A 27,848-nucleotide genomic window follows, 5' to 3' on the forward strand; every position below is an offset into this window, starting at 1 on the left:
TGTATGTAATGAAGTAATTGAAAAGTTCAATTTAGTTATTTTACCCCAAATAAATGGCAGCATCTGTAATTTTAATAAATTGTAATAAGATTATTTTTTGTTCAAATATAAAAACCAAAAATGAGGTGAATCTCAAAAAAACTAATAGATAATTTGTTTTATTTTTTTATTAAAACGGAAAACGATAAAAGTTGTATATAATGATAAAAAACAATAATACAATATTTTACGAATATCTAGTTCAGGCATTGAATCCTTTTGGAATGGCACATAAAAAAACAAATAAAGACAAATCACATAGCAATTACTACAATAATCATTAATTACATAAGTGTAGCAAATATTATAAATAACATCTAGTTAAAATAATTACAATATTAGACGTATTTTATATTCAAATTGAATGTTCAAATTATATACATAATAAGAATTTTAAAACATGGCCTAAAAACACAGAATTGTATTGTATATGTATATATATTATACAGATAAAACAGCCCAGAACTCTAAAGGTACAAATCAATAGCAATAAATTTACTATATCTGCATTATGAAGATTATTTACGTTCTTAATACAACTTTTTGTATTGTTGTCAGATGACCATTAAGCAATTGTTATTAATAATTACGGAGAAATAAACTTCCATAGCGTTGATTTCAGAACATAAAACTATTAAAATGCATTTAAGAAAAGTATTTATGGGAAGTAGTGTCATCAGGCCTGTCTTCATTTAGTGGCTACAAAAACCAGGTACTGGCAGTTGGGGACTCCTTGCCTATTATAGTCAGGTTTTTGGGCCTATCGGTGAGGTAACCCAGAAGGTTTCTTAAAATCTTTTTACAGTAGTCGCCAGAAAACTGCTTACACCCGAGCACTTGCTGGACTTAAGACGGTGATGAGTGTCTTGTTCCTATAGATTACTGACATAGATCAAATCTTTGTTATGTATCAACACAAATAATATGATAACTTTATTGGATAGATGCAGTTGCTTCTTTTACCCAATCTCTACTAGTACCCAATATTCCCATGGTACTTTTGTTCTACAAAATTATGATTATTTATAGCTACTACATTACTAACATTTCATAAGTCGTCCGTTTATATAATGGATGTGACGGTGAAACCTTGTAAAACCATTTAAAATGTATAAGTAACTAGTTTAAGACTAGATTAAAATATGCTAAGCAAAATACACTTAACAAATAAAATATCTATCAAAAATATTAACAGAAAATAAAAATATAATTTATTGATTATCATAAAACTATAAATTGTTTTTATTATGCAAGCATGTGAGAGAGTGAGTGAGCCAGCTGGATTATTTTTATTATCTCATTCTAATATCAACATAAAATGAGTAAATGAAATTAAAATGTATACCAATAAATTTAGAATACATATCTTAGGACAGGTCTTCCTTTGCAAATAATTAGTTTGCTGAGCATTGCATTTGTTCTATTAACATCTTATCCAATATTTATTCTACTGTGAACCTTTGTTCCTTCTAAAAATATGACTGTATTTCATGTTGATAAACCGATTTTTTGTAAAAAGATACCAACTATTTAATTTAATATCAACTTATTTTACTAAAAGACTATTGTTAAGTTTAGTTCTGCTAAATGGTAATATTATTTTGGCAAATAGGCAATTTGAGCTGAACACTATATAGTTAAGCATCTATACAATATTTTTCTAGAAAAAACATTACCAAAAATAAAAGGTAATATATTATGATGAATGATTGTGAAGAAACCTATGGCTAACTATTATGGTTTACAATAAGGTTATAGGTGTATGTGAGTCCACTCTAAGTAATTTTGGTCACTGTTGTTGGTTCATTTGGCTACTTCTGGTGGACAGTCAGGCTGCGCGGAAGGGTGCGCAGCGCGAAATGCCGGATGATTCTCTAGCTCACGATCAATTCGAAGAATTATTGGGAATGGGCGAAGATCTACATGGAATCTGGAATTCATAATCATAAAAAAAAAATACTTTTATTACATTCAACCAATTAATGTAATATTTCTTAAGTTGTAATGGTTATGAATTGGCGACCAGGACGTCATTTGCACAAAGAAAGCATTATTGTAAATTTACTCAGTACATATTAAATGACAACAAATAAAAAAAATATCTTGAAGGTAAAATTCTTAGAGGTCATCTAGAAAAAGATAATGTTATTATTACTTCAAAATTGATTCAAATCTATGAAAATAAATACAACATAGAAGTGATTCATAATATATTATATGGAAATATGACCAACCTTCTTGCATTGAACACTTGAGGCACAAGGCAGCAGTCGGCTAGAGTTATTTCATCACCAACACAATATTTTCCTGCACAGGATGATAGAAGCTTCTCCACTGCTCTAAAACCACGCATAATCCAATGTTGGGCCCATTCCTTTTTCTTATCTTCACCCACATATATTAGAACAATTAAATTTTGGAGAGGCTGGATGCCAGATGATATGACCTGGAAATTGAAAATTGAACACAAATTTTAAATTAGCAATTTAAAAAATAATTATGGATTGTCTTGTATTGTGAGAATGACTGCCAGAATAATGTACTTGTTTTACACAACAATTTGCAAGGATACTTTAATTCATCTTCTTTTAGCTAACAATATTTTAAAAATATTTTTTTCTTTATATTCTAAATCTATTTTCTCAGTATACTTTTTTTTTTCATATTCTCATAGAGTAAAAATAGCTGGTTGTTGAATTATATTTACTTACACAATAAGAAGGTCATTTTATAAACTACAAACATAAATAAACAAATATTAGAATTAAAACCCTTCAATTACCTCACAAATCTCTCGAACCTTTGCACGCTTATAACAATCTTGAGGCATTAGAGCTCTTTGAGGTCTTGTTTCTTCTAAATAATGCATTATACTAAGTGATTCTACAAATGTGTGTCCATCTAAAACCGGAAAATATTACAATTTAAGAGACAAATACAAATTACAAGAATTCATATTTATAACTATAAAGGGAAAATAAGAATTTATATTTCAAACGAGAGAGATAACAAATCATAAAACTTTAAATTGTACGGTAATTTAGGTTTACCAACAATGAATGATAAATTACAGTAATAAATATTATTGATGGTAATCATTTCAAAGGCTTATCACTTAATATCGTTAAGATAATAAATTACCTATAACTAGTGACGGTACTTGTTCCATAGGGTTTACCTCCCGGTATTCATTACAGTGTTGTTCTCCACCTCCCTTGATCAAACTAACAGCTTTTATATCATATGGTATTTCTTTTAGATTCAAGGCAATCCTAACCCGCCACGAACAGGAGCTTCGCCAATACGAATATAATACTGGCTGAAAGAAGAATATTAATCATAATTTTCAGGATCAGATATGTTATTAAAGGATTTTTGTTAAGTTATGAATAAGTCATATTAATCGTTGGAATGTATGTATTATTATTTTTAGACGGTTTTTTTTGTATAAATAGCAAAGAAATTTTTCTCTCTGTCTATAATAAAAAATTGTAAGCAATGAAGATGTTATTTATTAAAAAAACTAACCTTTTCTTCAATAATATCACCCATTTTAACGAAGTATCGAAGACAAATAATCGTTAGAATCGTTAGACTAAGAATACACAAACCGGTCAATAGGGGCCAAGAAAATTAATACTTTAACAATATCACGAACTACGAGTATGCAAATAAACTAGATTCAACCTATTAATATTTATCTTGTTTACTATTATACATACCTTAGCCATGGTGGAAATATTCCCGTTGTATTTAGAGTAGTAACTAATTTTGGCGGCGTTTATTATACCGGATAGAAATAAATAATATATATTGTTTTTGCAAATCTGGTGTTTGTTTTTATATAATTTACGAAATATGTAAGATTATTTTACTTTACAACAATATTACAGTACACGTTAATTAATAAATTATATGATATATTTTTTTAATTAATACCTTTTGAGTCTAATTAATAACTACTTGAAAATGCACTCTTTCTTTTACCCAATCTGTTTCATTTCCATTTGTCATTTGATGACAAGAGATCATTCATCAAATCGCTTTCGTAAATTACAAACTAATATAATACTTTATAGTAATTCTATTTTTAATAAAAGTATACAATTTTATTGCAATATTTATTAACTGTTTATAAATAATAACAACAAAAATAAAAAAAAAAATCGTTTCGGAACGAATATAGCCGAAAAACAACGAATTTTTTGGATGCATTTACAATAACAAAAATGTTAATTATTATTATTCTGTGGTTATATCTTGATTAGTTTTACTTAATCAATTTAATTGTATATACCGTTTCCCTCTTTATAGAATACTATAATATAATTATGTAAATCAATTTTGATTTTAAAAAGTAATTAAATATTTCAAATAAAATCGTGGGAATTTTAAAAATGCTATAAATAAATCGTTTGTGTGATAATAAATTATTACATCTGCCAAAAGTGCCAAGTGTGAAATATGAATTTCCAAATGTCAAAATAACTTCATAAATGTCACTTATTTCTTTATATACAATAGTCAATAGTCTCATTATCATTGTCAAATGTCAAGATTGAACATTATTGCTTTTTTATTTCCAAGCTCTGGCGTTTCCTACATTTGTTTTTGTAAACAAAATTAATACAAAGGTGTAAACTAACAAAAAGTATGGGTAAGGATAAGAAAAAAGGTATTAAAGGCAATGTTTTTAAAGTAGCTGGTGCTAAAAGTTTGAAAAAAACAAAAGCTAAGGCAGTTAACCTAGGCTTAAAAAACGTGAGTTATTTTTTTTTATATAATTTATTCGATTTATTGAATAGTATAGTTTTTGAAGTTAACAAGTTTTACATAAAACACTCCAAAGTACCAATTGTTTCTTTGTACAGTAGTAGTATTCATAAAAAGAACATAATTTGATTTGGTAAACATAAGGGATGAATAAACACGTGATATAATCAATTTAATGATATCAATGACCAGAAATTATTTCCAATAGCCCTGTCTTGAGCATAATAAGCACCTTGGTGCAAGCAGTGTTCTGGCAATCACCTCTGGCTCCATAAAAATATATTTAATAGATGTGCTGGCCTCTCTGATAGTCCAAGACTTGAGCCTCGTCAACGAGGCACCCAAAGCATGGGCCCCCCTTTTTTACACCTGCACTGCAGCACTGCAGAGGTCATACCTCTGATTATTAACAACAATTTTCATTGGTCAAAGCGCATTTTCATTGGTGATTAGTCGGTAGTTAGCCCTATTGCGGGGAGTACCCGCATGCGAGCTAACAACCAATGAAATCCACTGGTCGATAACTCGGTCGATTAAACGTGTGCGGGTGATATCCGCATTCGGGATAACGACCAATGAAACTAGTCAGTCGATAACTCGGTCGATACAAAGCATGCGATGACTCGCCGCCGTTCAGTCATTCATTAGACGTCATCAATACTACGCGCATTATTTATATTATTAACGCTGTTTATTTACGCAGCGTGGGAGCAAAATGGCTGAACGGTTTTCCGATTCACAAATGCTAAAACTCGTAGAGATCTATCGAGACTACGAATGTTTGTGGAACGTAACGAGTGCTTTGTATAAAAATCATGACGCAAGACAAAGTGCGTATAAACAAATTGCGGAAAAGTTAAACATTAGTGGCATCTCGGACAAAGATATACCAAAAAAAATTAAAAATTTAAGGTCATCGTACTATCAAGAATTAAAAAAAATTGAAAAGAGCATTCGATCCGGAAGCGACCGAGATTCTGTTTATAAACCAAAGGTGTCATGGTTTTCAATTGCCGATGGAATTTTAAGAGCATTTAAAAATAAAGAGAAGACATTTTCAAATGTAAGTATACAATAATTATTTATGTTACCAAAGACAATCCTAATTAAGTAGGTTATTTAATATATATTTTTAAGAAATATAATATTATATAAAATATCACTATTTTTTTTATATTTTATTATTTAGACATTTTTTGGAGTAACACGAGACAATCTAATACACTTCTCATAAAAAAAACACCTCGTGAGTTTGTTTTTTAAAGATTACTGAAAAAATGTGTGTTTAGGTTAGTAGTGATACCTATGAGGTGTTCAATTAAAAATGTTAATGAATTGATGATCCAATTCAAATATTTTTTTTTTTATATAGGTACTTCATGTTTTATTATCATAAGTTAAATAAAAATCGAAATGTTTCGTTTTTTTCATGAGAAGTGTATTATTAAAGAAACAAGTGCCGCGGGGCATAGTGGGTTCTGCCGCGGCGCTGTCCCTAGTGCAGTCTACCCTCAAATTGTTCCGGAATGTTAGTGAATAAATCTTGTTTGCCACGGCACTGCACCTTCACTACTGAAGTAATCAGCGAATCTATCCCGAATTGTTGTCCCATTTTCAGTTAAGGTATTATCTTCTCCCATGTTCTCGAAGTTTCGAAGAGGTACTTGTCTCCAGGAGCCATTAATTGTTATACCAGTAGAGATATTTTCATAATCCGCAAGTCCAGGTTCAAGATAATTAGAATCATTTTTTCTTAGCCAATTATGAAGCGCGCAAGATGTCCTTGTTATTTTTATGGTATTCTTGACGTTGTTGGCTATTGGTTTTTCAAAAATTCGAAATCGGCTTGCCAATATACCGAACGCATTTTCTACAATTCGCCGAGCCCTTGAAAGACGGTAATTAAAATTTTTTTGCCGTGTCGTTAGATTATTTCCCGGGTATGGTTTCATTATATTATTTTGAAGCAGGAATGCAGCATCCGCAACAATAACACTTTGTGCTGGAATATTCAGACTACCGTCATCAATTGCTCGTTTTAAAGAACAATTACTAAAAACTCCGCCGTCAGAATATCTGCCCTTTGCTCCAATATCAATATAAGTGAATGAATAATCATCATCGACACAAGCTAGTAAAACAATGCTAAAAGTTTTTTTATAATTATAGAACTCAGATCCACTACAAGCTGGAGCTCGCAAGTTTATATGTTTACCATCAATTGCCCCAATACATCCAGGAAAATTCCACTTTAACTGAAATCCAGTTTTTATATCCATCCATTTTTTTTCTGTGTTTGGGACCTGAAAAAGAACATATAATCATGAATATTTATATTTACAGATCGATGAAAATTCGGGAATAGCTACTGATACTGTTGACTTCGAAAATAATAATACGGTATTAGAAGAGAATGATAGAGAAGAAAACTCAAATGCTGCGGATGAAATTATTGAAAATCGAGTTCAAGAACTAACCGAAACGTCTTCATCTACATCCACTGTGCCATCAAAACTAGCAACGAAGAAAAGGGGCAAATCAAATAAAAGACAGGACGAGGTACATGAAGCCATTGACAAAATAAATAAAATTGCCGAGAATGTTACTAAAAATACAACATCGTTACTACAAAATAAAGAAGATGAATTCGACATTTTTGGGAGATATATAGCCTCGACTTTACGTACATTGCCACGCGAGTTTTCAATTATTGCAAAAACAGATATTCAAAAGGCTTTATCGGAAATTCAATTAAAAGCATTGAGACAGCAAACCAAATCTTCGTTGTTGTCCTATGGTACCTCGACGTCCAATACCTATGATCCAGAAAATCCAGGATATTTAAGTTCCGCATCTGTGTCTAATTTATCTAACTATGAAGACGATTTCAACAACATCAGTTTCACAAACACATGAAGCAATTTTATATATTATTTATAATTATGCAACATCTATTTGCCTTGTAAGGCATTTTTATTTCATTTAATTATTTGATATTGATTAAATGATTACTACACTCGCGGACACCAAAATCGAACCAATTTGTAATCCACCAGACATTGAAATTTGAAACTAATAACAATAAAGAAATATTTTGTTAGTCAATATTTAGAGATGGTTGTACACAATATCCGTACATTGGAGAAAAACGATACATTTTTGGTTATCAAATGAAAAAATGAAAAAAATTTAAATAAAACTATTTGAAAGAAAGAAAGAAAGTTTTTCGAAAGAAGAGAAGAAAATTTCTTTCTTTCTTTCTTTTTTTCTTTCAAATAAAACTATTTCTAAGAACGTACATTTGAAAACAATATTTTGTAACCTAATTTGTTGTTTCTGCCCATAACACTCCGAAAACGGCATTTCAATGTAGTTCAATAAATTGGTGTCCATAAAAAAGGGTGGTACGCTTTAGGTGACCGGAAGTGTATTCTGCTCAATTAAAACTTCTTAACGTACGTACGTACGTAACGTAATTAAAACTTCGAAACGTACAAATTTGTAAGAATTTTGCAAAATTTAAATAAACATTTACTTTATAATCTTAATATTATTTACTATTTTTATATTTATATGTACTTACTTTTATATAATCTGCCAGTGCATCATAGAGAGCGTCACACACTTCTGGTATAAAACTGCTCATAATAGAAGGGGACACACGAAATAAGTAATATAAACTTTTGTAAGAATCTCCAGTAGCTAAATAACGTAAGGTGACCTCAAGTTTTAATCTTGCGGGAAGAGCCTCACGAAATAATGTGTCTTTTTTTTCAATTCTCTTTTCTACCTTTCTCAATAAATCGTCAAATAAGTTTTTAGGTATTCTGAAAAAATTATCATGATCTTCTACATCACATTCCAATGCCGGATTCGAATTCGCACACAACGTATTAGAAGCACCGTGCATCTTTCTACTTTTAAGTAAATTTCGCATCCAAAATCTCTTTTTCTTCAAAGAAGTTATTAATTTCTTTTTTAATACACCGCAAACAGTCAAAATTGCTCCACAAAGCAATAATTGTTGATCCATGGCGAGTACGTCTGCTTATCTCAAAACCCACTGCCAATCTGTAGGTACCTAATTCTCTCGCACTTCTAACGACCAGTGAAAATGGCTCCCCGCATGCGGGCCTTATCGCATGCGTTATAGAAATCACCCGCACCCCGTATGCGGGCTCTGACGACCAGTGAAAACGTTAACTCTTTGCGGGCCCGTATCTCCCGAGGCATACGATTTGCATCCGCAAAGAGTTTATCGGCATATATATCTCTATACGGCCGTAAATCTTCCGCAACCCGAATGTGGGCCTTATCGACCAATGAAAATGCGCCCTTATGTTCGTGTGGCTTGGTCTTAACAGGGCCTGTAATATTAATAACACTTACTTTTGGCAATCAGAACAGAAGCAATGAATAGATGTTGGTTGCGGTATACAACATAAGTATTTTTATGTATATATTATAGTTGGTATTAATAATATTAATGTTAAGCTTATGTTGTATTACCTGAAATAAATTTATTATTTTTAAATGATTTGTAAAATGTAGTTCACATTTTACTCAAGCTCAAGGTTAATTATCTTTTGTTTCAGTTAAAACAAAAAGTTGTAGATATTGATAAGGAGTTCTTAGATATCAAAAACAACCCAAAACCTAAACAAGAAACAGTCAAACCTGTCAGTAAGCCTGTTCAAAAGAAAAAGGACAAAAATGTTACCAAAGAGGAAGTAGCGACAGCAGCTGATCAAATTGTGAAAATGGATATATAGCAAAAGAAATAAATACTTTGTTGTTATTTAATGTTAAGCTTAAAATAATTTGCATATACACATTGTAATTGTTTCAATAAATAAATTTTACTATATTACCTACCATTGCCATTACTTTTTTTACTTATTCTAAGTTAGTTTGTTAATTTGGAAGTTATCGAACTAAAACATCTTTTTTTGTCTGTTATGTTTCCACGGACTAACAAACAAATTTAAAGTATAATGATACTACTTTTACAATTTAAATACTTAAAGAAATAAAGATGAGAATGAGGAGTTGTATTGTATGTAAGTTGTTTTACACTTATATGGGAAGACAGACAAATATGCCATTTTTAGCATTAGCAGCCCGTATATGTCCCACTGCTGGGATAAAGGCCTCCTCTCCCTTTGAGGAGAAGGTTTTTGGAGCATATTCCACCACGCTGCTCCAATGCGGGTTGGCGGAATACACATGTGGCAGAATTTCGTTGAAATTAGACACATGCAGGTCTCCTCACGATGTTTTCCTTCAACGCCGAGCACGAGTTGAATTATAAACACAAATTAAGCACATGAAATTTCAGTGGTGCCTGCCTGGGTTTGAACCCGAAATCATCGGTTAAGATGCACGCGTTCTAACCACTGGGTCATCTCGGCTCAAATATGCCAGTTGATAGTAAATCTTCCGTCAGTTGCATTATGAGGATAAACATGTTTTTTTTTTTTATTGTAACTAATAAATTTTGTACTTGAGTATTCAAAGAATGTCATCGTGATACGGACATCTTTCCAATATTTTAATTATATAACTATGTCACCAGAAAATCCGCAAGTTTATAAATTTATAAATAACAATATAATTTGGAAGTAATGGTATAAATTGTATTATTTTACGTTCACATTTTCCTAAATTTATCAATTTGCTACGTCTCGTGGTAAATTTACAAACTAACGGTTATCCATTCGTAAGATTCTAAACGGTTCTATCAATCGTAGTAAAAAGTAGCAGATAGTAAAAGGTTTTTTGAATTTACTAGTAGGTAGGTAGGTACAATATTTCAGTCGGTCCTTAAACTTTGACTTAATATAATTAGACCTTAGACTATAACGGTCAAAGCCTTATTGTCTGAAAAACAGGTAAATGAACTGAATATAGGTAATGCAGATTTATTAGATTATTTTCAAATGAAAACCATTTTAATCGAATAATTAATTAATAGGCGAAAATTCAAATTTATGAAATAAAAGTACGTTTGTTAATATGTCTTTTATTGTTAAATTTAACAAAATATAACATTATAAAACACTTAGCTTAAAACAGTAAAAACGTAACATTGTTAACAATGGTAGTAATAATCACAATACAACAAATCAATCAATTCTCTCGTTGTCACGTAATTGTATTACGCAAATGAAAGTTATAGATAATAAATAGTTACTTATTGTGTCACCACCATTTTACTATTACATTATTCATCTACACTTTCTTGAATCTAAGCGAATAATGAATAGTATAAAACAAGATAATAATTATCGGAAATGCAAAACTAGAAAATCTAGTCTACAATGTTGAACCTAAAATTTTTGCCATTCAAGTATTATTATTTATTTGAAGAAAGATAGTAAGTACATAGTATTTCGTTACAATAAAATGTTAGATAGAATTAAGATAATTCGTAGCTTTGACAATTATTCTTCGTCAGTTACATCAGGTTCTGCTTTCTCGTCTTCGCTGACTTCTACGACTTCTTGGGATTCAGCGGGAGTCTCATTAACTACTTCTGGACTTTCAGGTTCTTCTACGATTGGTTCATCTGCTACTTCACTATAAAAAATATTGTAGTTCATTATTTCTCAGTTCGTACAATATCACCATATCGTGTTTAGTAATGTAGACAGATTATTTACCCTGTCTATTCAAAATTAAAATATACATCATCCAAGTAGGGTTTTACAAGCGCTTTCGAATCGCCATTTAATAAATTATATTAAGTGTAGCTACCGCCAGTTTATCAAAATTTTCAATGTTACTGTGAATATACACAATATTGTTGTAAATATATTGTGGTGCAACAGTGAGTATTCCTAGTCTGTTAAAAACATCCCGAAGGGAATCTCTAGCTCCAAGATTATAAATAGACCGGACTGCTCTCTTATGTAAAAAAAGCAGAGTAAATTTGCTAGACGAGTGGACATATACATATATTAGATAGGTATGTAATTAATAGTAAAAAGATAAAAACTTTTTGGCTTGATGTCGAAAGTTGCACTAACCTAATGTTTTAATTGTCCGTAAGAAACTACATTAATATATAGAAATTAGTATAATTTACCTCGTTTCAGCAGCGGCTATGTTTTCACTTGCAGAACCACTATGTGAAAGTTCTTCTAAGCGTGCAGCTGCTAATTCAGATTCTTGTCTCGCAATTTCTGCTAATTCAGCTGCCTAAAGAACATCAAAAACATTAAATAATTGTTGATAACACAATTTATCTGATTAAAATATCAATTTATAATCTATACCTGTCTTGCAAGTTCTGCTTCGCGTTCTTCTTGTGCTTGACGCTCAAATTCTTCTAATTTTGCTAATTCCTCTTGTCTACGTTGTTCAGCCAACCTTTCTTCTTCCAGTCGACCTTCTTCAGCTAATCTAGCTTCTTCCGCTAGCCTTGCTTCTTCGGCTAATCTCGCTTCTTCCGCTAAACGAGCTGCTTCAGCTAATCTAGCCTCTTCTGCTAAGCGGGCCTCTTCTGCTAAGCGAGCCTCTTCAGCTAATCTAGCTTCTTCAGCTTTTCGTGCTTCTTCAGCTAATTTTGCTTCTTCAGCTTTACGCGCTTCTTCAGCTAATCTAGCTTCTTCTGCCTTACGGGCTTCTTCAGCCTGTCTAGCTGCTTCTTCAGCAGCCTTTCTAGCATCTTCTTCGGCTTTTCGTGCTTCTTCCTCTGCTTTACGTTTGGCTTCTTCTGCTTTACGAGCTTCTTCCTCTACTCGTTTCTTTTCAGCTGCTTCACGTACAGCCTAAAATAACAATTAAATAATAATAAAAAGTTTCATTAGTAACGCTAACTATTTTTATATCAAAATTAACAGTTTGGTTATGTTTACCTGTGCTTTGCGCTCAGCTTCTCGCTTGGCTTCTTCCTTCAAAGCTCTGAAATTATAAACATAGTTTTTGTAAAAAATATGATGACAGTTATATTTAATATATTAATAAATTTCGGTTGAAAATTATAGAAATTAGCTGTTATACCTTTATATTGTTTGGCCTTTAAATTTATTTAGTATATTATTAGTATATTTGTTACTATAAAGTATAGGTCGTTGTGGTACGGGTTTATCAAATTTACATCCTGCAGTTCTAAGGTAATTAGATCTTACTTTTCTTCTGCAGCGCGAGCCTCCTCTTGCCTTTTTCGTTTGATTTCAGCTAAATCAGCCGCTGGTGTGAGGACTGGCTCAGCTGTTGTTGCCCGAAATCTTGCCTCACGATCGGCCTTTGCTGCTTTCAATTCCAGATCAGGGTCTTCCATCTTCTGTGGCGCTTGGAACTTGCGGCTTGGCCTCCACGGGAGGAGTTTCACTGCATTGCAGTAAGTGGTCACGTGGTACCCATGATCATTGGTGAAATGAGTTGCTTTAGCAGCTGACTGCAGAAGCATGTCATTTTGCATCAATGATCACAAATGGAAAGTAAGCGCAGCAGCACAGCTCGTAACGCTCTCAACGTGAGTGCCATTAGCCATGTTTCCGGCTTTGAAGCTTAATGGATAATGGGACTGAGATGTTTTAATCTTTGATTTGCCTCATGCTGTGATCCGTGTGAAAGCGTGTTCGGGCCGTGTGCACAGTACTTATTCTTTAAAAGATGTTTTGCATGAAATGTGGATTTGACAAATTTGCTTATAATTTTATAACACACCAGCTATGATACTGAGGAAAAATATTTACAATATATTTTAATGATTATAAAAAGAATTATCTTATATTTAAATATATATCTTCTCAACATTATGTTAATACAAATGCATGTTTTTTTTTTTAATTCGTTAATATAGAAAGCGAAGCGTTATGCATAAGCCCGGGTACCTTAAGCATGAAGGTTCAAATCATGCAAACTAATTAAAACAACTAAGACTGGTAAAATATTTATTGTTAAACAAAATCAGTTCTGTTAAGTGAAAAAGAGACGTCTCGATCACCGAGTCGCGGCGGACCGCACTACCACGACTACGACTAGAAGTGTACAATTAAATCAAACTTTTGTAAATGGATAACAAAAATAGATTTGAAACTTGTGAAAGAAGTTATATTAAAAATATATACGATCGATTAGTCGGGTCGTGTTATACCGAGATCAAAGACGCGAAGGGCGTACGCGGCGCGGGCGCAGGCTGAAGCCGTGCGTCCGCGCCGCGCCGCGTCGTTGGCGAGGGAGTGGGCGGAGCTACGCGCACTGCGCCGCTATCGCCTTTTCCGGCGCATCATCCGCTGCAAGAGACACCACACCCAGTGTTAGACACTGATTTTTTTTATACTCGTTTTTTTAATTGATGTTTTATACGACTACACTTCGAAGCTGGTAAGCGTAATTAAGAAACGTAGACGCTAATGAGGCCTCGTAACCTTGTCTGGTATGTACACTCATAGACATATTGATAAGAACGTAAAAAAGTTGAAAAATAATTTAGTAGAGTCGGTCTTTAACCATTGGTGAAATTTCAAAAAAAAAAGAGTTTAAATTTCTTTTAATTCTTAGTTGCATATGATTCTGAGCTGAATGATATCTGGCTGGCTTTTTTTATGTAAAATAAATAAATATTTAATTTTAAATTTGTTGGCAAAATACTAAGCAAAATTATGGAAGGCTGAAAGTATAATGATGGTCCAGAAAAAGGGAGAGGAGGCCTTAGCACAGCAGTGGAGGACTAGTAATTAAATAGGGAGACATTGTAAAGTAGGCTGCGTGGAGCTATAAAATTAAACCCTGACAATACATCACGAGGACCTAAGAATAGATCTTAAATAATGTTTCCCTTTCAAACATATTTTTCTGTGATTTATCTTATGATTTTCTATAAAAATGTGGTATTTTTTCCAAAAGTTCATCAACACTGTTAGTTTTTATTGTAATGATATATAATGTGTCCACGAGTGTATTTGTTAAACTGTCAGTCCGTAGGTCGTAATATTTTTTTTATTCGACTAAAAGGCTTAGACCGCTATCAATAAACAATGATATTTCTTATTTTGTTTAAATTGTGTAGTGTGTTTATTGTGACGCGACGACTGACGCCGATTATTTCTTATTGTAGATGGAACTAAGCTTCTGGCATAGGTACTAAGAATATAAAAACTTATATACTCTTATATACAAGTACATATGTGATATTGTATACATATTAAAATACTAAATCTTAAAAGATTATTAAAATTAATACTCGATTACGTATTTTATTTAATACTTTCTTTTATGATCATTATATATAAGGTACCTATGGTAGAGTGATTCTGTTTATAAAGTTAAATGACTTTTTTCTACATTGTGAATAAAACAACCGACAATGCGTATGTACAACGAGTTACGAGGTTGCTCACTGCGCTCCATTTTACATTTAATTATCTTTTTATCATTATGCGGAAAGTAAGCGAGCGCTAGCGAGGCGACTGTTATGTAGTACCTGTGGCCGTTTCTACGGCCAAACCCGCGGCCGCCAATCTGTTCTTCGCGTAAAACGAGAGAAGGTTGACGTCATCCCTGATGCTAAGTTCCTTGTAGAGAGGCCTGCGGTTGGAGAAGGCCTTTTTACCGGAATAGTGTACGCACGCGAGGTGGCCGCGTCCTGGCGAGCAACACCTCGGTTTAACACAGGGGCACACTGGGTAAAAATGTTAGATAGACCAAAGGGAGGAAGAAAGGTAGACAATAAGTTAATTCTGACAGGTTTTTCACGGCACAGATTGAAAAATATTTAAATAAATAAATAAAAACAAGATATATATTATTTAAAACTGCAACACCTTTTTATCCCATCTGACTCTGTGCTTTAGTAAGATATTCATGTTAATTTAAAATTTCGTAAACCTCTGAAACTTTTGAATACCTGTAAACTTCTTAGCGGGCTCTGCGTAGAATGAAATGTGGTGAATGTTGTCTGAAACGCTGCGCAAAGGCAACAGTAACTTAGCAACATACGCGTCATTGCTGAAGCGATACGGCACCGGCTCGCCGTAAGAGTATCTGTAGACATGGGTTAAGTTATTCCATTTCCAAAATAAAATCTGATATAATACATAAAGATTGCCGAAGACGTAATTACAGTTGGATAAAAAACTAATAAAAAACGATAAGAACCGAAAGTAATAAACACTGACATTTAAAACTGCTATAATTAAACTATCGAGCAATACAACTTGCACGTCACAAGCTCAGATAATCTTGGCCGGGAAACGTACACCCACACTGGAAATATTTGCCAGTTTCCAAAGTAAGATCTAAACAAAATCCTTGTATAAGTGTATGGATTATTTTGTGCAAAGGTGTATTGTTTACAATGATGTGGTGCATTGCCAAAATCATGTTCGACGCATTTGTGAAGACAATGTCAGTGTCGAAGCGTCTGATACACTCATCAATGGGTAGACTATTTTTAAAAGGTTACATCAGTTGCTGCCAAAAAAACTTGACACGTAACTACGTCAGGTGTTTCGATTTCTACCATGTCCGAGTGAGCTCGATTTGGCATGTTACTTTGCTATAATTAATATCATTTCTTAAATTAGCAGCTAGTATCGAAATATCCGTTCATATTGAGTTTGTATAAATGAAATGAAAAAGGAAAATTCTTTATTCCATTAAAAACTTAACACAATTTTAGCACCCTAGGATATTATCCTAGGACGGAATATCTTAAGAGTGAACGGAGTGATCGATCGACCTGGGCAGTAGTTCAGTAAAATATTTCTGGCGATTTACTCATTAATATCAATTTTAGTATTGGCTGATTCGGCAGATAATAAGTTCTTTAGTATGACCATAAGCTTTACATAGAAATATTTTTTATAATATGAATGGAGATATTTTGATTTATTTACGTGTATAGTAAGTTTTAACAAACTCACGAGTAGATAGTGTCGAGTGGAGCTACGGTTTTCGCGCGTGGGACCACAGAACGAGCGCGCTGCAGCAGAGAAGCCGTGTCAGCGCGTATGCGACGTGTTTCATCTTCGAAAGCCTGTAATGTTAAAAAATCTTATGATTTGGTTAGAGTGACCTTTACTAATACCTACTGGGTACCTACTGGCGAAATGCAGCAGAGTACCTCTTTTTTCTCATTCTTAGCATCATATATGATAGCAATCCGTCAAGACCCCTGAAAGCAGCAGATTTATGTGATTCCAGACTGCTGCTGGGTATTACTTAAAAGAAGATCCGAAAAGAATGACATTTATGCGACTGTCAATGAGATCTTAATTTACGTGACCTACAATAAACTAGCGCTTGATTAACAAGACAGTTACTTAACCTAAGTTATCTTAATTATGGTCATTATATTTTTTAGATTATCTTTACACCATATTATGAATAGTGAAAGCGCAGTTCTAGAAAACTGTACCTAAATATTTAAACGAAATATAAATTCCGAGCAAACTTCAGTTGTCTGACACTACAGTGTAATCGTTATTAATAAATACGTTAAGAAGATAATAATATTTCAGCACAAGAACAACTGTAAACGGGTCAAGAGCGTCTAGATTATTTTAGTATTTCAGCGTTAAGAAATATAATATAATTGTAAACTTGCTTTGATCTTAGGGGTTTCATGTTTAAATCCTTAATCTTTCAGGAACGAACTTATTTTTTTGTAATCTTGAAGTAATTACATAACTTCACATAATATCTAGTGTTACTACATTACATACGAACAATTTAATGAAAGTTTGTATGTTTATCATCAATCAAGATCTTTGCCAACATTTTACATTTTGCAGCCATAATTGTTTCGAAGGCCGCTCCAACATTTATTTTTGTATAATGTCAATCATTACATCACTGAGATTTCATGTGCTTAATTTGTGTTTATAAATCATTTTCGCTGGGAAACGTTGAGAAAACTTTTATGTTGCGTATTAAATTTTACCACTATGAACCTATATTTACACCAGAATATCGCAGCTGAATTAATTGGATGATTGTCAAAATTCAGTGAAATTAGGTGTAACGCCTATGATGCGCCGAATGTGACATTTACATTATAATAACTTAGAACAGCTTACTCTTGTAGATTCTGATCTGTAGTAGTCATCGATAGCAGTGATGGCAGTAACTGGGCGGCGACGATACGCGATGCGATCGAGTTCCTTCAAGATGACAGACGGACGCACACGAACACGTACGACGTGGTGCGGTGCTTCAGGGTACGTCACGAGTCGGGTAACAGTGCGAGATGTCGGACGGTAAATCAGTTCATCCTGTAAATATACACCACTGTAATACTAATACTAAAATAAAAAAAAAAAAAAATATAAAGCGTAATGGTACATTTGTATTATGTTTTATAGCTACAGTAATTAGCTCGATACATAAGAAATGAGACACTTAAAACATTGTTAGAGAATATTAAGATGCAGTAAAAGTATGATTACAATTTAAGACTAAGCGCTGACTATTAAAAAAAAAATCGAATATAGTTATTAATAAGAAAAGCCATGCATAAGTATGACGTATATCTTGTACTTACATGGCTCAGCTGTATTTGTGTATGGGCTGATAATAAAAAAGCGGAAATACGTCATTTCAATAGAAACTTCATACAGTATCAACAATATAAATTATAATTAATTTTCAATTCATAGTTCAACTCTTCTCTTAATATTGTTTCAATTGAAATGGATTATGTATAGAATTGTTATCGTCATTCGGTCTTAAAGTAATGTAGTGAAAAATTAGATGTAGGTAGTGAAATAACATTGAAAAAAGAAAAAGAAAATAGAGAAGAAATAATAAAAAGAATGTAATCGTTTTAACAACGTATACATTTTTTTTAATCTGTAATCTAATTAGGTAACTTAAGATTATTTAATGCCTAACTCTCATTTTGTACTGATAGTGTCTATGATTTTTCTAAGCCGGTCAAAAAGTTACCGTTGGTGCTCTCTACCTTTTAAAACAAATATTTTTATAGACTACATAATATAATTATTATAAATCTAGACACCTACGAAGGCACAACACTTACTTTAAATTAATTAATTTTTGATAAAATAAACTAAACAAATGTAATATAATGAGTATTTTTTGCTGTTTTTACTTTTAGTCTTAGTCGTCGTCTGCATTAAGACATCCTAAAGTAGGATTGTCACTCACTCTACCACGCACGTCGACAATATTTAACGTTAAGGGGCGCGCTTTCGTGAGTCAATAGACCTATATTCCAATCGAGTAGGAATAAAGATAAACAAACCGTACGTTACGTATTTCATGCGATTTGCTAATAACTCAGCTATATTGTGCACTACTAAGAGTTTTTGATTAATATATCTTTATTTATAATAAAACACTTTTACACTTAACTACTTATTTCCACTTTAATTTTACTCCCAAATAACAGTTTTGTCGACGTTCAAAACGCAAATTTATGATTTATCGAATACCCATAGTGCATATCATAGATTAATCAAGCTCTCGACCAATGACATCCCGGCAATGTACTGTCAAATTTGTTTATTTTGCTTTTGAATATAGTATATAATATACTATGTATTAAATAGAATTGTTTGTAATCGGGAGAATCACAACATTCTAGTATGTATGTATGTATTTTGTATTATTTATTTATTTATTTATACTTTATTGTACACCACAAGATACAGATTAAAATATGTTACAAGAAAAATTTAGATATTATAGTAGAGTACAACGGGCGGCCTTATGGCTAAGTAGCCATTTCTTCCAGACAACCCAATATTATAGTATTAATCATTATATATTCTGCTCACAACTTGAATTATTCATGTACTTATTATTTTGAACGTACTCTAAGTACCGCTAATTGAATAAATTATTGTTAAATAATATGTTGCTGTAAAATTTTAGCTGTAATTTATATAGTCTATGGTACGCATATGAGTCGGACCTACGTTGCACCTTGGCACCTTGGGAGCTAGTTTTATTAACAAATTGTTAGTTTATAGCCATCGAAATGAAACTGTTATATAATCGTTGCTGTTCAGCCGTTCTTCTATTCTACTAACACTGAGTACAATCCAGTGCGGTATAGTCGAAGTTGTATCGAAAAATAATCGCGATCACAATGGTTACCGACATAAATAAGAAGAATTTACCATAAATTACGATTGAGTGTTTTTATTTTTCAGAGGAATTTTCGAAGTTGGATTGAAATAGAATCCGGAACCATTATAAGCTTTTTCTTGGTGATAGGGCTTTGCGCTAGCCCATCTGGGTAGGTACCACCCACTCATCAAATATTTTGCCGCCAAACAGTACTACCACGTATTGTTGTGTTCTGAATTGAGAGAGCCAGCGTAACTACAGGCACAAGGGACATAACATCTTAGTTCCCAGGGTTGGTAGCAGATTGGCGATGTAAGGAATGGTTACTATTTCTTAATGCGCTATTGTCTACGGGCGGTGGTGAACTTTTACCATCAGGTGGCCCATGCGCTCATCCGCCTCATTATACCTCTTCCATAGTACCTCTATCATTAAAAAAAAGCTAATAGAATTGACCCCCTGGTTACTGCGACAGAGGTACTTATAAGTATAACTTTTTTAAATTAATTTGTACCATTAAAACTGTAATTACTGTACTGTTTACTTTTATCCCGAGGTTGATAACTTAATCCCTTCCAATATAAATTATTATAAAACATATCTCTAGCTGCTCCATAAGTTTATAAGAAAACACGATATCAATAGCCCTCTGAGTCATAGCTTATACGATTCGAGTCGGGATAAAATTAGATTAAAACTCAACACGCTAACGAATCGTGCTGTAGAACACCGGAGAAAATATTCCTATGTTTATATTTTTCATAAATATTTGTTTAGCGTTTGTGATTGATTCCATTTTTGAATAAGTTTATTTTTACAGCATACGACGATCTGACTCGCTTAACGGATTCATTTGTAATGTAATTTTGTTTCTAAATAAACGTATAAAATGTAATACACGAATGCAGACTGTTTAACCGAATAGATGTGAAATACAGAGAAAAATGTAAAATAAATTGTTAATTTACTTGAGTTAGACACTCTAGTCAAAAGACTGCAAAATTGTATTCAATGTAAAGCTACTATTTTTCGGAATGTAGATTCTACCAAGAAGAACCGACAAGAAACTCGGTAGCTAATCTTTTCCAACATTTGAAATTATTAATTAATTCAAATTTATGTCAATTAAATAAGCAGGCACAATTAAGATTAAATATAATATCTATCATATCTGAAAGGCAATGCTAACATCATTAATCTGTTGGGTTAGGTTAGTCCATTCCTTATTTATGATTTTTTTTTTACTAACGTTTTAGCTAAAGGTAAAGAATATTTTATCAATATAACTAGTAAAATATTTTTTATTATCTGTGTCGTGCCAATAAGAACTAGGTCCATCATGTGTCTGTGTACAAGCATTAAAAACTAACTTACTTATTGTGAACCAATCGTGTATCTGTACACTGGTTACGTCGTTATAATTAACTTTTTTTTAGGTAACTGCTAAGCTAAAGCCTTCCCGACCTTTCGGGGTAGATTACGAATTTAATTCACCATGCTTCTCTAATGCTGATTGGTGGATAATCAGTGGATCAAAACTAGTTACTAGCATTTATAAAATTAACTATAATAGTATTTTTTTCATTAGTAGATATAAAATTAAAACCATTGTTGTCTTTGTTGTTGTTGACGATTGGATCAGTAACTTAAATAGTATTCGTATTGCATTTAAAAAAATAATAGTAAAACACATTTAAAGCATTGTAGAATATACGTTGATTAAATGAACTGTTTACATACACAGCCCGTCAGAACGAGTAGGTAGGTATCTGATTACAATGCATATATAAAAATGAAATATTATTTAACTACAAAATTCATTGGCTGAAGTCAACTATACCTAACGCAATAATTTAGTACGACGTAAAAATGTTTATTGTAGTTTTCGTAATGCGTAGATGTTTTCACTTGGCCTTTGGTCAACTGCCAATACCGATTCCCTTGATAAATTTCCAGCAACGCCATTGTTTTCAGTCCGGGATATTAGACATCCGGCTAATTATTTACTTAAACGCTAATTTGTGGCAAAGCTGTGTTTACTTAATTTATTTTTATAGTTAACACGGCAAGGTCATTGTCGGAATTTATAGAGATACAAATATTTATTTGGAATATATGTATCTACCCAATTATTTCTAAATAAAAAATAAATAAATACAATATAAAAAATATATCAGATGTATTAAATTGATTTTACAATAAAGGTAAGAAAATTATTAATTAGGTAGATATTCTTGTTTCCTTTTGAGAATTTTAATAGTAAATTAACTGTTTCTAACGACACAGATAATAAAAAATACGACATTGAATACATGTGTCAAAAATAAATTTACGGCTTAATGAATTTTGCAATAAAATTTCTAACGCAAATACACAAAAAAAACCTCTATTAAAACTGTTAAATAATTTGTAATTGTATACTATATTGATAAATAATTATTTTTCATACATAAGTTGCTTGAATGATTCGTTTCTATAGAAATTACACAGCAATTAACGCTCTAGATATATTTGGAAACTTCGTTATTGAATTTGGCGTAGTGCCATAACACCAACGAGCAGTAACACTCACGTTACTGCTATTTCAATAGCCTGTAAAACTTCTTTTGTATTGTTTAAAGATGTAATAAAATACATAATACATAATATCGTATACTTATAATATATATCCTAGGATTTATACTTTTAATTTTGCAAACTATGAAATCAAAGAAAACATTTTCTATCTACACAATAACAAAATCTGTAATATTTAAAATATTGTTAGTCATCAATAATACATGACTTACTTATAAGTTCAACCAAATTTGAATGAATGAAAATGGATTATTTAAAACAAATATGAATTAACTAACTTTTCAAGGTAGAATAGACGGCTCCGATTTCTAAATATAAAGATCCTACGACAATACTTTTATTACATACTGAATGCTTCCCGCGAGTGCTCTGTGTCCATTTTTTTTCCCGCAGACCTTGAATTTTTCCGTAAGCTCCTATATTTACTTATGTTCTTTCAGGTCTTTAACAAAATATGTTTAATAATATTGAAGGCGAACGGACAAAGTAACTTTCATATTTATAATATTAGATTATATATTTTACGGTTTCTATTTTTACGGTTTTACTTGTATGTTATAACATAAACATAAAACATGTATGTTATGGTCGATTAAATTCAATCAAGTTGTATTAAAGGTTATTCACCTCTTTTCGCAGTGTCGTGTGCAAATTTTCTTGATTCGTGTTTAGAGAAAATATGAACTAATAATAAAAATATTCTATGTCAGAGCGTTGTCATTACCGTCCGGTGTTTATTGATTCTCTAGAAGGATCCAGAATGGTTTGAGATGGCTTTTCAGAAACCTAGGTATGTTGAAATACTGGAAGCGCAAATTAAACTTATCAGTAATATTAAATTACACCGTAAACTATTAATACAGCAAATGAGTATTCCTCGTACAATCTTCAGCGAAAGGATCAATCAATCTTTGGCTCGCAGACCGGTAGTGATAACTACAGCTCGTGACTGCGCCAATTAATGCATTATAGTGACGATTGATCTTGTCATTTGCCATTCAAACTGCGTTAAATGAGTTTGATAATTAATTAAAAATATTACAAAAGAAAGGCGACAGCTGTCGTGACTAGTTAAAAATAAACTTTTCAACATATAAAAAAAAAATATTGATATATTTATAATATCATTTTACTTTAATTAATCAGTTACCTGCTTTTGGAATTTTATATCTAACCTTTGTTTGTTTGTAAACGAATTTAAAAACCCTTTTTATTGAAGTCGGCAAAAAGTACAACGATGGAACAGATAATTGTGCACTAACTCATTTACTACTACTTATTACAAATGTCGGACATATATTGGTGCAAATTGCAACCATAATAAATAATAAAACACCGTACCCCTGGCTCTGTATTGGCCGATGGTAGAGATGGTGCAAAGAATTTGACTAGGATACGATTTCTATAACTTAATATTTTAAAACTAAATGTGTTTCGCAGTTTCAGCTATTATTCGTTTATCATGAATTACGGTGTAAGATTAAAATAGGATTGTGTTTTATTAAATTACCGACTAATTTAATTTATTATCTGAATATAAAACTATTTTCATAGACAATAGGGATCGAACCTATAAAGTTGCTATTTACTATCATCTATCATCATCTAATATCAAATAACTTAAGATTACATATTAAATCAATATTAATAATATAAAATTTTTAATTAAGTACTTTATTAATTGAAATCTATCCCTGATAATGCTCCATATCCCGTACCATAGACATTTATTTTTATTTATTAATATTTCACTATGGTATATAGAAACGCCAAATTTTCTACCAAAAAATAATAATGGCGAATGACATGAGTGAACTATGACTGAAGCTTACAAAGCTGCAGTTAAAGGTGCATAGCTGTGGTGTTTTTGCGGCGACATATGTTGTGATGAACACGCTTATGTGGCGCATACAAGCTCTGTGCTTGATGGTATTTACAAAGGATGCGTAACTCTATTGCGATTTACATCTCATCACTCACCTGAGACAGCCTGGGTATGTATTGTACATACGGGATATTGTAATACGGTAGAAGGGATGAGAGATAGTACACGGACGTCAACGGCTGTCGGCAGCGGCGTCATAATGAAAATGGAATTTATCAAATCTTAATATACGCCTTAATTTAATATTTAACCTCTAATGTATAATCGTAAAGTTAATAATAACTGATCTAACTTTTATGTATCCTTTAATAGGTATGTATATATTTTAAAAGGCGAAATCGGCTTATTCGTTTTTGCTATTGGTTTGTTTTTTTTTGGAATAATGCTCAGAAATATTTGTAACTAAAGCATAAGAAATTGATTATTGATAAAAAGAAATTAAAAATCGAAAAATCTATAATAAAAAAATTATACCTTCATAACTATTGTCGCAAACCATTAAAATATTTATTTATTTCAATTTACAGTTAAAAAAATAATGTTTATTGTTTCGAACTGGTTTTATTCATTATTAAATATCTAGGTACTTAGTGAATAGATATTCAAGAAATTGAAATCCTATATCACGTGTAATTCAAAAGTAGTATTTATATTTCAACTTGTGTGTGTGTAACATTCGTTTGTTTATAAAAAATAATTGTGAGTCTAATTTCTTTTAAATAAATAGTTACTGCTTTTCATGTATTCTGATGTTCGAGATTTTATGACAGTCAGTGATGTATTTGAGAAAGGACTGAAGAAGTACTGAAAGAATATAAGATTACTATCATTTGTTTATTAATCAGATTATTTTAAAATTGTAATTTTTCAGCTTGTTAGTAAATAAAAATATCGAGCTCATCATCGATATTCTTTGGGTTTGTAAGAACAAAGGAAATATAATTATAAAAATGCAAGCTTTATTAAAAATTCAGTCTAAATCACAAAAGTATTCGTTTAAATAGAAAAATTTAATCTAAAACATAAAAAGCTATTAAAAATCATGACCACTTGTAACAATAAGTAAAGTAGTGCGATCACATTGCGTTAGCGAATACTGATTAGGTCAAGGAAATATTCAGGGTTAGGGGTGTAAGGACGAGGAGGTCGGGAGGTCGGGAGCCGGGGCGCTACACGCGGTAAGAGTAGTGGCGATAGGTGGTGCCGTAGGGCAGGCGGCCGCTTGTGGACGACGAGTAGGAGTAGCCGCTGGGGCCACCGAGGCTGCTAGACCGCTCGCTCGTGTACGAGTAGCCACCAGGCCCGTTGGCGGAGCGCCGCTCCACCGTGTTGCTGTACGAGCTGCGCTGGGGCAGCCCGCTGCCCGCCGACCGCTCCGACGTGCTCGAGTAAGAGTATGAGTACTGCTCCTCTGCGCGCCTCGGCAGCGGGTCTCGGTCCACCACCACGTAGTGGCGCGGCGTCTGCAACAACCGCGCCCTTAGCACCGCTAGCTCTTGCGCACCCTCGCACCGACCCGACCGACCCGACTAGCATAAGCGACACACGAAACGACTGCGATAGATTCAATAAGTGGCGTAGTTGCTGTAGAAGACATGTCGGTGCGCCGAGTGCAGCGGCCGTCCGTGCGCCTGCGCCAGCACCACGTCCATGTGATCGCGCGGCGTACCCAGAGGATCGGCCGCGTAAGCGCGCTCGTGATGGCCCACAGCGGACAGAACACGCTCTCGTGTTTGATCGCGCGGAGAAACGTACGGCGCGAGAGGTGTCAGCTTAGACTCCGGTTTCGGCGGTATGTTCTGCCTGACGACGGGATCGAGGATGGAGACGCGAGCGCCGGGCTTGGTACGTCGGCCGTACGCAGTCACGGGGTCGGGAACCAGACTCGGCCGCGGCACGGACGGCACCAGATCCCAGTCACCCATCCGCTGCAAGCGGAGAAGTCGCCGTTAGTCGGGCGGACGGCGGCTCCAGCCGCGGCTATATTTGGCGCGCCCGGTAGCTCCGCTTACCGATCTTTGTTTCTCGATTCGATCTGACCCACTTGCGGATAGCTACCGCGACGTCCTATCGAACCCTACGCTAGTAAACGAAATTCGGTGCGGCTGGACATTGGTACTTATAAAGCAATAATGTTTACAAGCGACATAGATCGCTGTCTGTCAACACATGAGAAGAAGTAACTTGATAAATACTATTGCCACTGTAAGCTACGACCGCTACACTAAGACACTACTTTAGCGAAAGATATGAAAATGACGAGGGTCGACTTGGTGCGAGGGCGTCCGGCTCCCGGGAAAAGATTGGAGCGAGGTGCACGCTCGGTAGGTGTTAGAAGGCGACGCACTCACCGACACGCTGTAGCTGGAGGGCCGGTACGGCCGGCGCGTCGTGTAGAAGTCACTCTCGTAAACCATGGTTGCTGCTCGTGATCGTTCGACTGAAACTCGCGACGGTTGGTCCTCGACTGCGGAGCGCGTTATGGCGGCCGCGCTACGTCAACGACCTTATTTTTAGATCACTGTCATTGCAATTTTCACGTCATTCCTCCCAAACTTTACGCTACAGTATTATAAAATATCTAGATATGATGTCACAAATGGGTTAAGGATAATCATACTTTCTGTGGAATGCAATGGAAGACCATGGATTGAATCAAAATAACCAAGCATGTTTATCACGCATGAATCACAAACAATATTCAGTTGCCCAGCGTTCTGATAAAAAAGACGAACTAGACGAAGCGTTAGGGTGATTAATTTCGATTAGTAAATGTTCTGAACATCACAATAAAAATCATTTAACATTATAGGTTTGAAATTAAAGTATGATGATAAGATTTGATATAAATAGAATTTTGATGAAAGTACCTAAATACGTAATTTTTTTGTATTGGTTGCTAAGATTTATTTTAGTTATTTATTAATACGAAGAAGGTATGGTGAAACATAATATATCCTAAGATTGCCGTACTTACCATATCGATAATGATGATCAGATACGGCCTTAACCATCAAGGCGTCCTGGGTTAGTCTTATATTTGGAGTCCTTTTATATTTGTAAATAAAAATAAATGTAAACTGTATTTTTTATTAGATGAGTAAAGATGGGCATTCAAATTAAGTGGTTAAATGTCAAGAAGGCATGGGGCGAGCCATGTAGACCTTGACGTCCTCCAAAAGACGGCGCCTCGTGGAAACCGCCTAGGTTGATCCCTCTAAATAAAGACAATGATGCATATATGTACACTTTATAGTAATATATTTTTCATAAGCTGTATTATTCATTTTCATTATTTTCCTAACGGATTGTTTATTTTATTCAGACCAAAATAGAATTATACCTCAGTTATGAAGAAAATAATTGATTTATATTAATAATCTTCTGATAGAAGAACTTCGTAATTAAAAATTACAACATTTTCATTATGTTATATATAAAAAAAAAACTGTAAGAATAAAGCTAAAATAAATTATACTTAAACATAAAGAGCATATTTGTTATGATTGAAAAAAAGAATATAAACCGT

At 33.2% G+C, this 27,848-nt stretch overlaps 4 protein-coding genes across 8 annotated transcripts; 1 reads left to right on the forward strand and 3 right to left on the reverse strand.

Moving 5' to 3' along the window:
- Positions 1 to 225: 225 nt before the first annotated feature.
- On the reverse strand, positions 226 to 4,034 carry LOC125070773 (probable maleylacetoacetate isomerase 2). 2 transcript variants are annotated; one of them, XM_047680729.1, is made up of 6 exons: positions 3,568 to 3,683; positions 3,181 to 3,358; positions 2,822 to 2,940; positions 2,274 to 2,485; positions 1,855 to 1,969; positions 226 to 911 (listed from the first exon to the last, which is right to left on the reverse strand). In XM_047680729.1, the coding sequence occupies exons 1-6, from the start codon at positions 3,589 to 3,591 to the stop codon at positions 828 to 830; spliced, it is 732 nt and encodes a 243-aa protein (XP_047536685.1). In that variant the 5' UTR covers positions 3,592 to 3,683; the 3' UTR covers positions 226 to 827. The 2 variants fall into 2 exon arrangements, with proteins under 2 accessions (XP_047536685.1, XP_047536686.1); XM_047680730.1 differs by lacking the exon at positions 3,568 to 3,683 and adding an exon at positions 3,762 to 4,034 and having other exon boundaries at positions 227 to 911.
- A 495-nt stretch (positions 4,035 to 4,529) lies between these two features.
- LOC125070772 lies at positions 4,530 to 9,682 on the forward strand. Its single transcript, XM_047680728.1, has 4 exons — positions 4,530 to 4,800; positions 5,516 to 5,875; positions 7,156 to 7,371; positions 9,408 to 9,682. The coding sequence occupies exons 1-4, from the start codon at positions 4,693 to 4,695 to the stop codon at positions 9,582 to 9,584; spliced, it is 861 nt and encodes a 286-aa protein (XP_047536684.1). The 5' UTR covers positions 4,530 to 4,692; the 3' UTR covers positions 9,585 to 9,682.
- LOC125070770 (protein ANTAGONIST OF LIKE HETEROCHROMATIN PROTEIN 1-like) lies at positions 6,014 to 9,235 on the reverse strand. Of its 2 annotated transcripts, none has more exons than XM_047680727.1 (2): positions 8,396 to 9,235; positions 6,014 to 7,115 (listed from the first exon to the last, which is right to left on the reverse strand). In XM_047680727.1, exons 1-2 carry the CDS (start codon positions 8,843 to 8,845, stop codon positions 6,342 to 6,344), a joined length of 1,224 nt encoding a protein of 407 aa, XP_047536683.1. In that variant the 5' UTR covers positions 8,846 to 9,235; the 3' UTR covers positions 6,014 to 6,341. The 2 variants fall into 2 exon arrangements, 1 of the variants encoding a protein (XP_047536683.1); XR_007119888.1 differs by lacking the exon at positions 8,396 to 9,235 and adding an exon at positions 7,500 to 7,620 and having other exon boundaries at positions 7,001 to 7,115.
- Positions 9,683 to 10,887: 1,205 nt separating the features above from the next.
- LOC125070995 (uncharacterized protein CG45076-like) lies at positions 10,888 to 26,816 on the reverse strand. 3 transcript variants are annotated; one of them, XM_047681036.1, is made up of 11 exons: positions 26,671 to 26,812; positions 24,415 to 24,498; positions 17,841 to 18,035; positions 16,686 to 16,798; positions 15,668 to 15,804; positions 15,245 to 15,406; positions 12,945 to 13,146; positions 12,672 to 12,717; positions 12,090 to 12,584; positions 11,900 to 12,012; positions 10,898 to 11,391 (listed from the first exon to the last, which is right to left on the reverse strand). In XM_047681036.1, the coding sequence occupies exons 1-11, from the start codon at positions 26,734 to 26,736 to the stop codon at positions 11,256 to 11,258; spliced, it is 1,749 nt and encodes a 582-aa protein (XP_047536992.1). In that variant the 5' UTR covers positions 26,737 to 26,812; the 3' UTR covers positions 10,898 to 11,255. The 3 variants fall into 3 exon arrangements, with proteins under 3 accessions (XP_047536995.1, XP_047536992.1, XP_047536994.1); XM_047681039.1 differs by lacking the exon at positions 15,245 to 15,406 and having other exon boundaries at positions 10,888 to 11,391; positions 26,671 to 26,813; XM_047681038.1 differs by lacking the exon at positions 24,415 to 24,498 and having other exon boundaries at positions 10,901 to 11,391; positions 26,671 to 26,816.
- Positions 26,817 to 27,848: the final 1,032 nt, after the last annotated feature.

This window comes from Vanessa atalanta, chromosome 18 (genome assembly GCF_905147765.1).
Source record: "Vanessa atalanta chromosome 18, ilVanAtal1.2, whole genome shotgun sequence".
Lineage (NCBI taxonomy): Eukaryota > Metazoa > Arthropoda > Insecta > Lepidoptera > Nymphalidae > Vanessa > Vanessa atalanta.